The following is a 17,092-nucleotide window of genomic DNA, read 5'->3' as shown; positions in this document are numbered from 1 at the left end:
GGCAGCAAGAGTGGTGGGGAAAAAAACAAACAAACAAACAAGAAGGTAGTAAAGACCTACTAAGTTGGATTAAAAGGAAGAAAATTTAAGAAATCTTCCTCTGCTAGAAAAAGACTTCAGCAGTCACTGATAGGAGATACTGCCTTCAGTAACAGCCAAATCAGATCTCAGAAAGTGCAGATGCTAATATAAAAAATTGAAGAAAGAAGAAAAAACATGGTTTATTGCTCCCTTGCCTTCTCCCCCCCTCCCTTTTTTTTTTTCTTAAAGAGGTATAGAAGGGACTTTGAGACATCAACGAGCCCACCTCTCAGCCCCGAAGGCAGTATCAATACTGTTTGTACAGCTGGTTCTGAAAAACTTAACAAGGTGATGTATACAGTGACACTTCACACACTCTGGGACTCTTATATGAACCCTCCTGCCTTTGCTATATCACACTTTACATCATTCATTTTTTCCCTCCAGTTAAATAAACTCTGATCTGTTCACAATTAAATCAGGTCTAGTTTTGCAAACCTTATTAGCTCTCTCAGTGTCTTTTATTCCTTTATATTATTCCTTATATGTAAATAAGCTAGTAACACATTAGCAACCCAACTTGGCAATTGGGCTGAAGAGGTCAGCAAATTCCTATAGGCAGGTACCAAACTATTAGAAGAGATTGATGCCTCTCGAAATTTAGCCGCACGTTTTCTCAGAATATTATCACCAGAAAACCCAAGCTTTTAATAGCTATTGAACTGCCAACCCAAGATTTTGCAAGACAAAAATAATACAATAAACTTTCTGTTCAGAGTGGTTCATTTCAAGGTATACCAATAGCATTGGCAAAAGATTTAAAATGCCATTTCAGCAACTTGGTTATATCTAAACACTATATGTGCTTGAAAACAATACACTAGAATATAGGAAAAGCCAAGTACAATAGCTCTTAAGGAGACAAGGCAATTTTAAAACCAGTAGAAGCATGAAAATAAAATATGATATTGTTTTGCTGCCATTACATTTCCTGTCATGGCATGATGACTTCCCCACATAATTAGTATCTCTATTAATAAAACAAAAACAAAATCTCTACACAAACATCTAAAAAGGTGCCCCAAACCCTTGCCTTAATGTATTTTTCAAATTATTTTATTCAGAACAAACAGAACTAAACGGCACTAATGAAAAGAAGAAAAGACAGTCAGATGGAGAGCAACAGTACCAGACCTCACAGATGACGCATTTTCATGAGACATGAATGAACATTGGAAGCAGATAGAACATTTGAAACCCAACAGCAGTGCAAAGTGACTGTACAGAGGAGCTTTAGGAAAAACACAATTCCAGCGTTTCACAAAGGGATTTTTCTCATTTGCTGGTTTAACTACCTTTAGTCTAAACTCATTTTACAGAAATTCGTTTGTGACCCCAGCAATACAGTCCAGTGCTTCCTTAGAAAGATGACACACCCTCATTTATTCCCCACCTTCCTTTTTCACCTGCTATACTTCTCTCCCACTAAAGTTTATTGTTGGCTTTCTGGAGTTCACAAGAAGCATTAAAGATAGCTCACTACCTAGCACATGGGTAACAGTGCAGTGTATTCATACTGATCATTTAGTATGAAATGTATGCAGAAATGTATGACTGCAAATGGGAGTGAATACTAGCAAGATAAGGGGATGGAGGACACCTTTGAGTTAATTTTGGCAAAGCAAATTACTTTATTTTCAGGTTTTGCTTGGTATTGTAAACATCACTTTTAATTAGTATTGCAAATATCTACTAAAAGTATCATCAATAGATGGTTTCTCTTTAAGTTCATACACGAATTTACATAAGTAAAATCAATAATTCCATTTACACCACATTTCCCCTAGAAATTACAGTATCAACTGTATTTAATAAGGTGCTATAGATGAAAGTTTATAAAAATTGTTCTACTGTTCAGCTTAGTATGAATGACATTATTAAAAAGTCAACAAACAGATGTCACTACTTGATTAAAAACACTATTTCAATTAGAGAACTTTCAATTAGAACTAGTATGGACCAAAGCTATAGCTTTTTCCCTTTGCACAATGTTTCAAATCTAAATATTTGCATCTTCCTTTTGTTTAAATGCTTTTTAGGATTATGCTCAGATCTCTCTGAATATTTGAACATTGCATTCCTCAACAGAAGCCTAATTCTGATAGACAACTTCAAGTGCCTCTACAATATAAACTTGCTTATAGACATGTGGAACAGTTTGTGTATGTACACAAGCATAATGCCATTAATCACAAGAAGAGATTAATAATAATTATGAATTTCTGTCTCATTAATTTTATTATTTCAGAACTCAGTGCTTTGAGATGATAATGATTTATAGCTTTGCATAATGATGAACTAAATGGTGGTAGTATGCTCTACATTAAGCCCTGCCAACTAAGCAAGTAACACCTTCCCTCAAACCAAACAACGCCCTTCAACATTTATAGACAGTAGCTCAAGACAGTCAGTCAGGAAAATCCCCAGTTTCAAAAAGCTGTAATCAATAAATAAGACCACCAGCTGAAGTACAGTTGAAAGTGTTGCCATAGAGGATGAGAAGGAGCTAAAGAGACTAACACCCCTCAGAAAACTTCCCCTCTCCCTACAACATGTGAAGTAAAGTTTTGCACTGCTGTTGACATGAGCCTATGTTGTCTTCCAGCTTCAAAAGACTGAATACACTGTTGCTGAGCAATTGAGCTTTGAGTAATGAATCTTAAAGATTATTACTGTGTCTTCGCAGGAAAAGAGAAAAATGCTTACGTAGCAACGACTATAAATAGAATGTGAAGGCTGGATTTGCAGATTCAGCAGACTGTTTGGTTTCACAGAAATTATATAGATATTACAAGTATTATGATTTAAAGAAGTTACATGAGTTCTCTAAATAGTTCCAAAAATTACTGGGATGAAATCCCTTTTGGGAATTTCAATTTTCTTTTATTTCTTTTATTTTTTTAAACCCAAACCACAACCATTCAAGCACAGGAAAGAATATTTCTTCGTAGTATATTTCCCCATGGCAAAGGTAATGGACCACATGGGCATTACACAGTTCTAAATTTCTCAGTTTTAGCTGCATACAAAAGAGGATTTAAATCACATAAAGTAATTTTTAAGCTTATGTACTTGAATACTTGCTTTTACTCCCAACTCTTCAAAGATTTAAGAGCAAAAAGCAGTACAATAATTCTAGCTTCTGGGCCCCTAGTAATGGCAAGAAATGGTGTGGCCTTACCTAGTAAAGAATGGGAAAGAGAAGACATGCAGGAGAGGGAAAAATACATGGGAACTTATCCAGACTCTTGATTTGTGCTGAATTTCATTCAAAGGAACAATCACTACTATTTTGCATAAATTGCATATTTATGATTCCATAATTTTATGTAAGTCTGTAAACAGTTAATATTTCAATAAACCCATAATATTTTAAATACTGGAAATGCATAAATGTATTTTGTTTAGGTCCCTCAGTTAGCTATACTAATCTTTTAGCCATACACCAGGACTATATCTGCAAAGGATCATTATTTTTTATAAACAAGTAGATTATATAGCTGCTGTAAAAATTTCAAAGGAATTAAGGAGGAAGAAATATTTTCTTAAATATTATTTCCATCAAAAAGGCAACTTTTTTTTTTAAGTTTATCTAGCAATGACAAAAATCAGAATAGAACATATTCATCCATTTAGGGTAAAAGAGAGTTGTCCCAAAATGAAACAACTCTGATTTGATATAGTACAGTATATAGTATAGCTTTTTGTATCAGTTTTTCATTCCTGTTTTTCAAAAATCTCTATAAGACTTTGTAAGAAATACTGCTATATATTCCATAGTAACTGTCAATTTTTAAAAATAGCTCAAAATTCAATCATAATCTCCCATCTTCACCATTATATTACTATTGCAATCAGCTTACTGAAATGCCCATGCTAGAGCAACAAATACATTCTGAGACCAGAATTCATGTCAAACAGCAGCAGACCGTACTGTGTAGAACTTACTTACACGCACACCCACGTGACCAGCTTCCCCTTTTAATAAAGGCTTTAACTAAATGAAGCAGTTCTCCCAGTTAATTACTTGATTTCCCATAATTTCATATGCCCCACTTTCTTCTGGGCACATATGCTAACTATGACAACAGAAACTCTGCAAAATATCACCTCATCATTAACGGTGTGAAACTAAGACAAAGACCACGATCAAAGTCTTATAGGTTCCAAAAGCTCACATTTAAAGCCAAATGTTAAAACCCTTGCATCTTGTCTATTACAGATTTTCAGTTCTTCACATTTATAAATTACTTTTTAATTCTGTTTGGTACTACACAAAAAAAATCTAATTTTAAGACTCTAAAGCACTGCAGTTTTCAACTATACACAGTATAACTTATGTAGACAGTGCAAAGTCAAAAAATTCTAAAGAAGTTAGTAAATCAATCCTAACACCTCTAATACAACATTGTAAGCAAAACCGGACATTTCAAGACAGTCAGCATTTCTTAGGATTAGATGGACAAAAACTATGCTTTGATTTGCATAGTTCAGTTTTGCATTATGCTGGTGGTGCCTAACACCCCCACCCCCCACCTCCCACTACATGACATGAGGCTGTCTCTAGAGCTTCCAGATCCATTTGGGCAGGTTTTTTGAATGCATATGTTCATGACTGGATTTTTTAAATTTATTTTTATTTTCCAACACAAACAAAAGCAATAATCTTTCAGTGAAGTTCAGCCCCACACTTTTCCTCATCATTTAGATGTCTAAACATTCTCTCCAGTCCTGTCTACATAATGTTTTAGGGAAACCAAGAAAGTAAACTCCATCAGCCAAAGTAATTGTATGCAAAACTTGTAACAACAAATCCCAACAAGAAGAAACATGTCTGGAGAGATATCAGAAATGTACAGATTTAACACGCATACACACCCACAAAAGAGGGAACAACAGAGATTGTTTTGCAATATTATCTATAGCAGGCATTATGAAGCTTTCAGCGGAACACATAAAGCTATTATAAAGCTAATACAACCAATTCTACCATTTTAAGACAGTGCACATAAACCTCTATGCAAGTATTATTATTACACATATTTATGTCTGACTGAACAGCTACATACACAATAAATGTAAGAAATAATATTCAACATGACAATATTAGTCATTAGATATTAACTACTTACTGTTAAGAGCCATAATATTGTCTGTTCCTGGATGATGGAAGTTTATTCCCATACGCCCTGAAATGTAAATAAACCTATTTTTAATGTTTTTATTACAAAACTGAATTAAATTTATTAATATGAAGAGTTGCTAAAGGGGATGAACAGTCCAGGTAGCTGAATCTTCTGTCTACTGAAGACAACTTCCCAAGAATACGCATTTACGACATTAACACCCTAGTACCTTTTGTGTTATGTACTTAAAATACTGAAAATCACAAAATAAACAATGAAATAATCATTTTTTAATACATCCCTTTGCTTTGTACTAGGAAAGTATTATGTTTACCCTTTCAAAATAAGGCCTCAAAGTTCAACCTTGCTGCAGTTATGCCGTTTATAGTAGGCTTCGAATAACAACTATAGCATTAATAAAACTCCACTTAATTGGTAGAAAGTAAATCAGTATTTTCCATACTACCTGTGACTTGAGTTAACAGATCGTTGGAGACTGAGTGCTTACCCTGGTTTTGTATTCTTCCCTAAGAATCTGCTATTGCTTACTGTTTGAGATAAGATACTGGGTTGGAGGGAGTGTTGTTCTCATGGAGTACATTCATATGTACTTTGAAAAATATTTATTCTTGACCCATAATATGGGACCATCGTATACAGAAGGTTCACAGGAGACATAGTCCACTGAAATCTACTTTTACCATCAAAGCAAGAGGTGAGCCAACTCTACTACTGTTCAGATTAGTTTTAGATACTATTTAACCGAGCTGAAGTATTAACAACTTACCCTGAAGAAACTTTGTAACAGGACTTTCTCAAGTAAAACCCCCAAAACAATTTGAAAGCTGTAATTGATAATAGTCCTTGTTTGGAAAAAGATCTAAAAGAATCATTATAGCCACATAAAAATTTCAATTAAGTAATGGAAGTAACTTAAGTTACTTACAAGTGTTGTAACCCATTTCATACGCTCTCCCTATCTCTAGATTTGTGGTTACGTTTGGGAGCTAAGGAGGCAGGCAGTTTACATTTCTTCCCTGCATTGGCACTCAAATATGGGAGCTCAAGACCTGCTCACTATCCTGAAGAACCAATATAACTGTTAAGCTCCGGTAGTATAAATTCTCTTCCATATTTCTGCAAAACCAAGTTTTAACAAATAAGCTTTGACAACGGAGAACTAAAGCCGATCTTCTCCAACATTTTTAGTTCCTATCAATAAGTTAAAGCCTTCTATTTCCAGTCACAGATACCGCTACGCCGTAATTAATATTTTTTCCGAACAGATGCAACATGAAGTTTCAGTACACTTCTGAAACTAAGTCACAAGCAGTTTAAGAAAAGCAAATATGTATTTTCTTCACATTATAATTCTCTCATTCTTTTAGAAAAAAGCGCCGCCACAATACGACTTGGAAGCAAACAGCACCTCCAGAAAGAAGTGGGGGCAGAAGGAAGGTAAATAAAATTCCCATTTTTACTTTCCAACTCTTTGTGCAAAGCTTCTTAAAGAAATCTTCATTAACTACTTCAGATTTCCTAATTTCAGACATAGTTCTCCTATACATATTTTCACATTAATCTGGCACTGCAGAAACATTAAAGCTGCTATTATTTCAGTTAGTATAAGCTTGTGCTAAAATATTTCAGAAATATTGTCAGATTGACATTAATTCCCCTTTCCGTAACAGCATATTAATGAGCGTGAGGTTACAGGTATTACTTGTAAAGAGAAAAGGTGTATATAATAATCTATACTTGTAAACTAATACTTGTAATAGAAAAAAGGGAACTGCTATGAAAATAAATGGAGTAAAATTTGAATGCATAATGCTTGGATGGGCCCTTCTCTTTTCCTTTGCTGAAGCTGAAATTCTGCTGTTTGACCAGCTTCAGAAATAGAATCGTATCTGTGACATCTGGGTTTGGTTTTTTCCTCCCTCCAGGCTGTCACTGGACCAGGTGCTGCTTGTGTGACATTTTGTCACCTGCCCTTGGCCTGCTATTTTTAAACAGTTCTTGTCAGCTATCTTTTAAGAGGAGCAGAAAATACAGAGCAGCACAAGCAGAAGGACATGTTCTCACACTGAGCTAAGCAACAGTGTGGGATAATTCTGTGCATCTTCAGAGGTCCCCTAGTGCAATTCTATAGAAACAAATTAATGGAATACTTTCAAAACACACCCGTACTAAAAGCATTCAAAACAGACTGGTAACACACCAATCATAAGACAATTAGTCACCAATAATTATATAGCCTTTCGCATCAGCTACAACACTTCAATATCTTGCTGTTCGAAGCAAATTATTCAACTGAAAAAAGAGGCCATATGCAGATTACAAAACTGCATAATTATCGAAGGAACAAGAAGAGAGCACAAAAAGGAAACTATAAATTTATTCATTTAAAGGTGAAATGAAAAACCGTGAAATGTAATTAAGAATATGTACTTTCACGGACATATTTGGGTGAAACATAGAAATTACTACCAGAAAACAATAAATTTTAAGAAAAGCACATGTACGCTACCTGGACCTTTACAAAGTCTATATAAGCACATATTTCTAATTATAGTTTTAAAACAAAATCTCTGGATAAAATTTCTACTCTTCAAGAACCTTAAGCACAATAAACAGAAACACAGAGAAGTTAGAGCACAGAAGTTATGGGCTCCAGTAGTTCACTGAAGTCATAAATAGGAACCCTTCCAGTAATAACATCCCCAGTACTTGTATTCAGTGTACATCTGCCATTTTCAGTTTGCCTGTCTTGGTTTCATAACTATCTACTGAGTATATTTTCAATTATGTGCTTTTATAACACACACTTCTATTACTGCAGTTAGGTTGCAACAATTATCACTCTTATACGCAAGTCTTTTCAATTCCTAATTTAACAAAAAGAAAAAAAAAATCCAGTTGTATACTTCTTGCGCTTTAAACATTTCAGAGTACAAACAAGGGTTTAATGATTCTTGTATGGCCTGGGCTGCTCTTTTGCATATCTTATGTCATTAAATTCATTAAATTCTCTCTCCTAACAGCATTTGGAGAGACCTTTCTGGCTGGACTGCCTAAGTGCTCTGCTGCATGCCCAATATCATGCTTTTCATGGCAGAAAGCCTGATTCCTTCTTAGAGTACATCTCAAGTATGTGCATCTTCTGTATTATATTAGAAATAAAAAGTAGTTAAATAGAATTTAACTTCACCTCATTCTTTGTGGAAGAGAGTCATGATTTTGAAACAATTCTGAATTTTTTCCAATACCTTAAGGAAGTATACCCTTCTTAAATATGAATGCTTTTAATAAATCTTCCACAAAGAGAAAATCTGATTTGTTTTTTTAATTGTCTAGATAATTTCAAGTTATTTGAACATTTTTGAGAAAGAATGTTGTTCCAGAAATAGCAAACCTGGATATCAGGCACAGTTTTACCACTACTGCAGTTTTTTGACAGTGTCTAGTGCCAGGCTTGCCTATAGTCGTCCCCTTAATCTCGACTTTAAAATCCACTATTTTTAGCAGATATTCAAGCTTATGAGCACAATCTGTTTACAATTAAGTGTAAAACGGATCTCTGATTTCACCTTTGTATGTATGTGCTGGTATTACCATTATTTTCCCATGTCTGAAAAAACACCAGTGATTAATCAGTTCCAGATCTACAACTACTGGTTTTGCTTTAAGAGATTTCTGGATACATTTTCTCTTCTTATTCATTTTCTCTTCCTAAGTGCTTTATGTTTTTTTTGAACTTGTAAAATCCTAATCAGCTCCTGGACATGAACACTCACTCAGTGAAGGACTTTTAAGATTACAGTTACCTATTCTCATCATTTTCATGCTACAATCAACGTTCCAAGAAACAATGTTCGTTGGTTATACACTGAGTAAAACTTCTTGCACTGTTATACCTCATGGCTTTCACCAAGATCGACCACTTATACCAATTCAGCAATTGGTATTTGGCATAAAATTTGCTAGAAAATAGCAAAGCTGGCCTGCTTTTGTCCTGTCCTGAACTTACTGGGAATGAGAACTTCCTCTCACGTAGTTCTTAAGATCATTGTTGATATCAATTACAAGTTATGACTAGAGACTCCCGTGGCAAGGTCAAATGAAACTGGCAACAGGACTAGGTCTGCTATACTTCCTTAGTAATAATACCTCCTTTATCATTCTTATCTCTTCTATCAAATGATTTCAAAGTTGGTGCCAACAAAAGGCATTACAAAACAGCAATAGTTATTTGGACGGACAGGTAGCAAGTGGGGTAGAGCAAAGTTTAGACACAGAAAAGTGCAAAAAACAAACATCTGAAACAAGAAGATTACTTTGATCCATATGTATTTGGGGGTCTAGTTTACAGCACAACCTAACACCCCCACACACATATGCCCCCCCCATACCCCAGCTCAACCATGAGTCTTTGCTCCATGATTCACAAATAGCCAAAAAGCATGAAGCACATGTGTGTATATATAAGAATTTTAATCTTTTTTACCTGAGCAGACCTCAGACTATTCTCTCTCCTCTTCCCCCAAAAGTACAGACAACTGAAACTGATGCTACACTAACTCAACGTATATGCCCAAAACAATTTCAAAAGCAAGAGTTGTGTAAGCAAGGGTCTGCATGAAGAACTGTAAAAATAAAAGGTAACTTTCTGAAGAAGTTTGTTGGTTTGGGTTTTTTTTCCTTTTTTTCTTTCCCCTTGCCCCACTCTTTTTTTTTTTAAAGTCTATCTGCCATTTGTTCACACCCATAATTTAAACAACTACTTGGGACTTACATATCTTTTACACATTAATGTACTCAGCAGAACAAAAACACTATTGTTTGCCAGAAGGGAAATACGAAGAACTATTACTGCATTTACACGTATATATTTTTACTGTGCAAATACATATTGTGGCAATGTGAACAGAAGTGTATAATTATCAGCTATGAATATCAGCAATAAAGCTTGCTGACACTAACTTCGTCCTATCACTGACTAAACAAATATATGCCATCAGTAGAGAAAGTAACCTATAAAATATAACAGCGTATACATTACAATGGAATGCACTCTTCCTAAGTAAATTACATTGCCCCAACAAAACACAAAGGTCTTGTACATATTTAAGTAGTGCGAACATTTTTAGCTGAAAACAGTTATATTTTCAAAATATTAGTGCTTTAAAAGCAAGACTTGATGAACATAAAAAGAAATTTGGCTTTACTTGTAAGGGGTAGACAAGTATATGCACACATATACCCATTCTACACGTAGTTCTAGAACTGTACTCAAAAGAGCAATACTGGTATTCTTATTGGCAAATTTGTGGGGAATAAAATAAACCAATATGAAAGCAGACTCTTCCATTAGCCATCCATACTGAAACATACGAAACCCTCAAAACAGTAGAGAAATGAGGAAGGAAAAAAAAAGGAAAAAAGCTTTAGGTCTCTGTGAGGCCAGTCTCAATCATACAATGAAATAATGGAAATAAAGAGAAGGAAAAATTGGTGTCTGTCTCCTTAAACTAAACAAAGCAAACAAAACCACCACCACCAGTCCTGCCCAAAACAGATTCAGCAGGTCAAAGACAAGGACACGCTGGATGCCAGCAGCAAATTAGGAAGTATGATCATACTACAGGATCACTGAAGAAAGCACTTATTTTAATTTAAGAAATATGACCTATTTAATGGGCATATTCTTTACTGAAAAAAAAAATTAAAGAGGATTTTCTTAAATAAGCAGAGTCTCAAATGGAAAGCAAACAGAGTACGTTTCCTTTAAAAGGATTAGCTTGAGTGGCCTAATTTTACACACAAATAGATGTGCAAACACATCTGTCTGCTCACTCTGGTTTTCATGTGCACAGAAAGGTGCCTGATGAGCATGGAGATTTTGAGAAATGCTGTTACAGTGCACTTTTTTCTAATGGAAGTGTAGCAAAAAGCTGTAACTGGGTGGCACCATTTCTAGAACTGAGATGACAACATTTGTTCTATTTGCACGACCTTTCTGTTCAGCTGCTGACTGCAAACACAAACATGATCCATTCACCTTCACTTTTCCTCAGGTCATGTGGCAAACTTACTGCTTTGCTTACAAAAAACTTATGAACAATTAGAGCTGAATAAAATCTGGTGGCATGTATAGAAGTTAACTGAAGATCAAGATGGAAAAGTAAAGGTCCGTTCTATATGTATTACAATATTGTCTAAGTTGCATATAACCTTCAAACACTGCTGTCAGACCTCATAAACAACATAGTTAAGTTAAATGTAAACAGGAAATCTTAAATTTTACCTAGTTTTCATGTGACCTGATTCAGTCTTTACAATAGGTAAAATGTAGTAACCTCAGTAATTTCAGTTTTCTGTTGTGCAAATATATGGGTGTCATTCATATCAAGTACTGAAAAATCAAGATAAAAAGTTTCCCCACAGACGCTCTTTCTACCTCTGAACTGGTGTACGTTTGTATTCAAAGTGTCAAACAATCTCAGAACAACAAATGCTAACATAGTCAGGGAGCATGTACATTCTACTGAAATATTATGACATGATCAACACATTTTATGTGTACTTCTACAGTATGATATCCATTAAAATTAGTTTTAATAAAGCCTACTCTTGAAATTCTCCTTGTACGTGTGTTATCTCCAAATACTCACACTTGAAGATGTGTCACATTGAGAATTTATAAAAACCTCAGAATTTTTGTTAGTTGGGGATTCGCAGATTACAAAGTTTGTTTCCATTCTGATTTAGAATAAAACCCAAATATTAGTTATCTACTGCAACAGTAAATTTAAAATAAATACTTCAAAGCGGCATTTCTCTCCTCAATTTTATATTTTGATTCAGTTTCGTGACCTGTCAGTAGCACATGTGCACAGCATATGATCTAACACAGCTGAAATATTTAATTATTTAAAAATAGAACAAAGGCAGCTGCTAGTTATTACTGATCGAAATATTTTTTATAGCTCAGAATGCCTCTGTTTGTGTTGTAATGCAATAGTTTGACACAGATAAACATATTGCAACAGTGACATATTACACCATAGACAGGAGACACTTTGATGTAGGAAAGAGATGTTTTAGTCAGTAATAGGTAGCATCTACCCATAGCTATTCTGATAATTTAGTTTTGCCCTACAGCATTAGGTAGAAGCAATACATGAATACCAACAAGTTATAAAATACTGCAAATATATTCTTTCCTCATTAAAGCAAAACTCTCTCCCATGTTTTTGTAGTGTATAATATATTTTATTTGCAACTCAGAAAATTAATAAGACCGTTCAGGAAAAGCATCTTGGAAAATATTGCACATTTCTGTCATATAGGCCTGGTTATGACTGACAGGGAACAACCAGATACTTTTGGCCATATGCAGTAACTCATCTTTAACTAGAAGCAGCTTAACAATTCCTTTACTGTACTTTTTTCCTCTTTTTTTCCTCCTTTTTGAAAGGAGCAAAGGATTTACGAGTATTGACTGAAAGAGAAGAAAAATGTTGAAGCTGGTCTTGATGGCAGAGAAAGCAGGTAAGGAAGTCTGCCTAATTGTCTTGGGAAAAAAGAAAATGAGACTTCTTTTTTAATGAGTTTCCACTCTTTAGATCCCAAAGCATGAAAATGGCAAATGATTTGTAAAGTTACACAGCTCCCAGACTACAAGGACAGAAAGACAGGAACCTACAGCAGGGTACCCCTATCTGGTAGGAAAAGCTGAGAAAAAGAAATCAGTTTTAGACAGTAACAGAATAAGAGTTAACACTGAACACCTTCTCCCAAGACTGGGCTCAAGATAAAATGCAACATAGATGGATAAGCTGGTAATTTATCTAAGTCCAGAAACCTCAGAGCTAGGTATCAAATCTCTCTTACAGCAAGAAACACCCAAAAAGAACTAAGTGACCCTAGCTCTCCTAGCTGGAGAGCACCAAGCCAGCCTGCCAATCAGACTGAGTTAGCACTCGCTCCATATAAGTAATTCAATATTGCAAGACTGAGGATCAGTTAGTTTCTGCTGCACTAACAATCCTTCAGCCTTTCTCTTGTTCCACACTTGAAAGCAACACCCCCCAAAAAAAGTTGCGTAATCACACGTCCTCTCAAGGACAAGTGGATCATGCTTCAAAAAAAAAAAAACCAAAAAACACTGACCTGCTTTGGTGACCTTTAAATAAACTCAATTTCCATGGCCTGCAGGACAAAGTCTAGTGATACCTCAGATTCAGAGAAGGTATGAAGCTTCAGCTACTACAAACAAGAGGACAGACTCTTCCTTTCTCACCCCTGAGCTTCTCCACTACCTCCACTGAACAACACAGAGCATGAGGAACTTATACTCCAAAATGAGAAGAAAATATCCCAGAACCATTTCAATTTGGTCTTCACATCAGAATCTTTTATGGTTAACCCTCCCATCCACATTCTAATGTAGAGCCCTTGTTCTATATCCAAGATAATTTTTTGTTTCAAATATCTGCTGGGATGTGAGGGGGCACATATGCCAAGAGGGGCTATGTTCCAAGCAAAGTTTCAAACTTCAGATAAACCACCTGCAATATTTTACTAATGAATACATATACAGTCAGTACTTCTGAAAATACACATTTGCTGAAGACTTTGTTGCCAGCAGTAGGCTGAAATGATCCCGAAATAGCTGCACTGGCTTTGTAACATGCATTGGAGTCTCCAAGACATGTATAGCTTTTCTAGAATTAAATCTGTGTTTTCAAAATCCGAGGCTTTTGGTACTCATCTTTTCACCCCTTCCATTTAATAATTTGGATAGCAAATATAAGGCCAACTGACGTGTAAGCACTGTTAGCTAAAATTGTTTGAGAAAACAGGGCTCATTTACCAAAAGGCGAACAATTTAAAGAGCCATTTGAAAGCCATCTCATTATTTTTCTTTGCCTGTTTGTTGTTTAAACCAGGATTTTTGTGGTTGCTTTACTTTCTATCTACACAAGAAAAAGCTGCACAAAACCCTAAGAGGACAGTCACAGATGCCAGAGGAAGGGAAGATTTAAAGGGAAAAAACACACCCAGTTTCCTATGAAAGACAGAGGAGGTAAAATGAAAAGGAAGTAGCTCTGAGATTTGGTTAAGTTAATAAGACTCCAGAAAGAGCAGTTGAAATTTCGCACAAGAGGCATTCACATAGGAATGTCTATGAGGAACTGAAAAATCAAGCTGAAGTACATAACCAATATATTCAAAAAGCTTCAAGGTGAAAACAAAATGAAAATGTGACAATGACTTAAGAAACAAGCAAAAGCAAGCAGAGTTGATAATTTACATTCTCAAGGTGATTACAGACTAAAATGTGCTGCTACTTTAAGGGGGACAGCCAGAGGAGAGTGCGATAAATAAGAAAAAAAAGCAAGTGAGTTTAGAAGACAAGATTAAGTGAAATCTGAGGCAGGTGCAGAGAACAACAGCAGTTGAAAACCTTCTGCATCTTTGGTAGAGAAAAAGCAGAAAGTTGGAGATACGGGGGAAGAGTCAAGACCAATTTTCATGGAAAAGGCAACAACGAAAATGCAATAGGAAAGTGATTTGAGGAGTGGATCAATGTTTGCAGAAAAATTAGTTAGGTTTTTATAAAAAAGATTCAGTTAAAATAGTAGCATAGATGTGTTTAACGCAGAGGAAGACAACACTTCTTGGAAGGGAGAATGAACATGTCCTGAAACAGCCACTCCTATGAATATTGCCAGTCATGCTGCATAGTGTGAAAACAGGAGTAGGGGAAAGTGCATGCTAGGTCAAGCCAAGGCTGGAGGTTAGCAAAGTAAGCCCTGTAGTTAGAGGGAGGAGGAAAAGAAAGCAAGACAGGGAATTAACTGTATCAACGGTGGGGAAAAAAAAAACAACACAGCTGAGCAGAGACAGAGAGAGATAACTAATAGTAAACAAGACTTCTCCAGTAGTTACGGGACTGGAAGCTGGAAGAGAGGTAACAAGGCAAGAAGGCCAAACCAGGTGAGGAGCACTGAGTGAGAAAATGAGAAAGTTAGAAAGAGCACATCCAGCAAGTGACAGAAATGTTTGTTAGAGAGAAAAAGTAAAGCTAACAGTCCCACTGGCAAATGGAAAAGATCAACTCAAGCTTTACAATTAATACCCAACTCTTTGGTTTTACTTTTTGAGCAGAAGGAAACAGTTCCTACTGCTTTCAAATGTCCATTTAAACTAGTCAGTCTCTTACATAAATTGATAACCTCGTAGAGATCAAAATATTAAGTTTGTTTTGGAAAGACTTTTCATAGAATCATAGAATCGTTAAGGTTGGAAAAGACCCTTAAGATCATCAAGTCCAACCGTCAACCTATCACTGCCAAGTCCATCACTATACCATGTCCTCGAGCACCACATCTATCTGTCCTTTAAATACCTCCAGGGATGGAGACTCAACCACTGCCCTGGGTAGCTTGTTCCAATGCTTGACCACCCTCTCGGTGAAGAAGTTTTTCCTAATGTCTAATCTAAACCTCCCCTGGCGCAGCTTGAGGCCATTTCCTCTTGTCCTATCACTCGTTACTAGGAAGAAGAGACCAACCCCCACCTCGCTACACCCTCCTTTCAGGTAGTTGTACAGAGCAATAAGGTCTCCCCTCAGCCTCCTCTTCTCCAGACTAAACAACCCCAGTTCCCTCAGCCGCTCCTCATAAGACTTGTGCTCCAGACCCTTCACCAACTTCGTTGCCCTCCTCTGGACATGCTCCAGCACCTCAAATGTCCTTCTTGTAGTGAGGGGCCCAAAACTGAACACAGTACTCGAGGTGCGGCCTTACCAATGCCGAGCACAGGGGCACTATCACCTCCCTGGTCCTGCTGGCCACACTATTCTTGATGCAGGCCAGGATGCCATTGGCCCTCTTGGCCACCTGAGCACACTGCTGGCTCATGTTCAGGCGGCTGTCAACCAACACCCCCATGCTTTTTCTTGAAACGCATGAAGATACTTAATGAAACCAAGAATTTCATTTCTACCTCATGCAAAACACCAACATTAAGTAGCGTTATGACATTCAGGTGCAGCTGTGGAACATGCCACTTGCAACACTTACGTAGACTAGCTCAGCTGAATATTGGAAACTGTTCTTGATAGAATGACCCGACAATACAAAAGAATTAAAGATTTGTACCCATTATTATTTTATGTACTAATATTCTGATCAAAACCATTTTAAAATGGTTATAAAGAAACAATAATATAAGCAAAATTGCACTTATATGATGCTAAAGTCTTTTTCTAGAGTAATACAATTTCTAATACAATCTTTCTCATTTTTTTCCATGCTCAGGTTCATATGGAAATTCAGTCTTTAAAAAATTAGTCTCAATTTGTAAATTTAAATAGATACTGATTTAAAATACATAGAGGTTTTAGCTAGATTATAATGCATTTAATAAGATACAATACATACTTAAATCTACTTACTAGCAGTTTGTTTGTTTTTTAATATCAGCCATATGAAATGTATATCCAGCACAAATGTCAATTTTATTGAGCTTGTTCTTTTATAAGTTTCAGGTTAACACTTATTTTGGAGGACTATGATCAGAACACATAGGAGACAGTATTTCTTGCCATTTTAGACAGCTGAATAATGGTTAAAGGCATATGAAGACTATAGCACAATAAATTTCAAGATAATAGTGGAAAGCACAGGTTAAAAGAGCTGAGAGTACAGAACCCAGTTTGGTACGGTTGTAAAAAAACTCTGTACCCAGAAACATGGTGAAAAAGGCACAAGACCTTAGACCAAGAAAAAGTATGTTTCTACATGTAATGTATAAATGGGGAGCAGAGCAAACGAGGCAGTTGTGACATCAGAAAAGTATCTATGTAAGCATTA

General features: G+C 35.9%; 1 protein-coding gene across 8 annotated transcripts in view; it reads right to left on the bottom strand.

Moving 5' to 3' along the window:
- CPEB3 (cytoplasmic polyadenylation element binding protein 3) overlaps nt 1-17,092 on the bottom strand; it is a 100,076-nt gene that overhangs the window by 48,517 nt on the left and 34,467 nt on the right. For all 8 annotated transcript variants that reach the window (XM_087765852.1, XM_087765848.1, XM_087765850.1 and 5 more), the window contains exon 4: nt 5,214-5,270. In XM_087765852.1, coding sequence (XP_087621978.1) covers nt 5,214-5,270 — 57 coding nt within the window. The remainder of the gene's footprint in view (nt 1-5,213; nt 5,271-17,092) is intronic.

Source organism: Nipponia nippon, unplaced genomic scaffold, assembly GCF_047370975.1.
Source record: "Nipponia nippon isolate SJK-2023a ecotype South Korea unplaced genomic scaffold, ASM4737097v1 scaffold_3, whole genome shotgun sequence".
In the NCBI taxonomy this organism is placed as follows: Eukaryota; Metazoa; Chordata; class Aves; order Pelecaniformes; family Threskiornithidae; genus Nipponia; species Nipponia nippon.
Note: the sequence above shows the minus strand (reverse complement) of the source record. Positions and strands in the feature narration are given on the sequence as shown.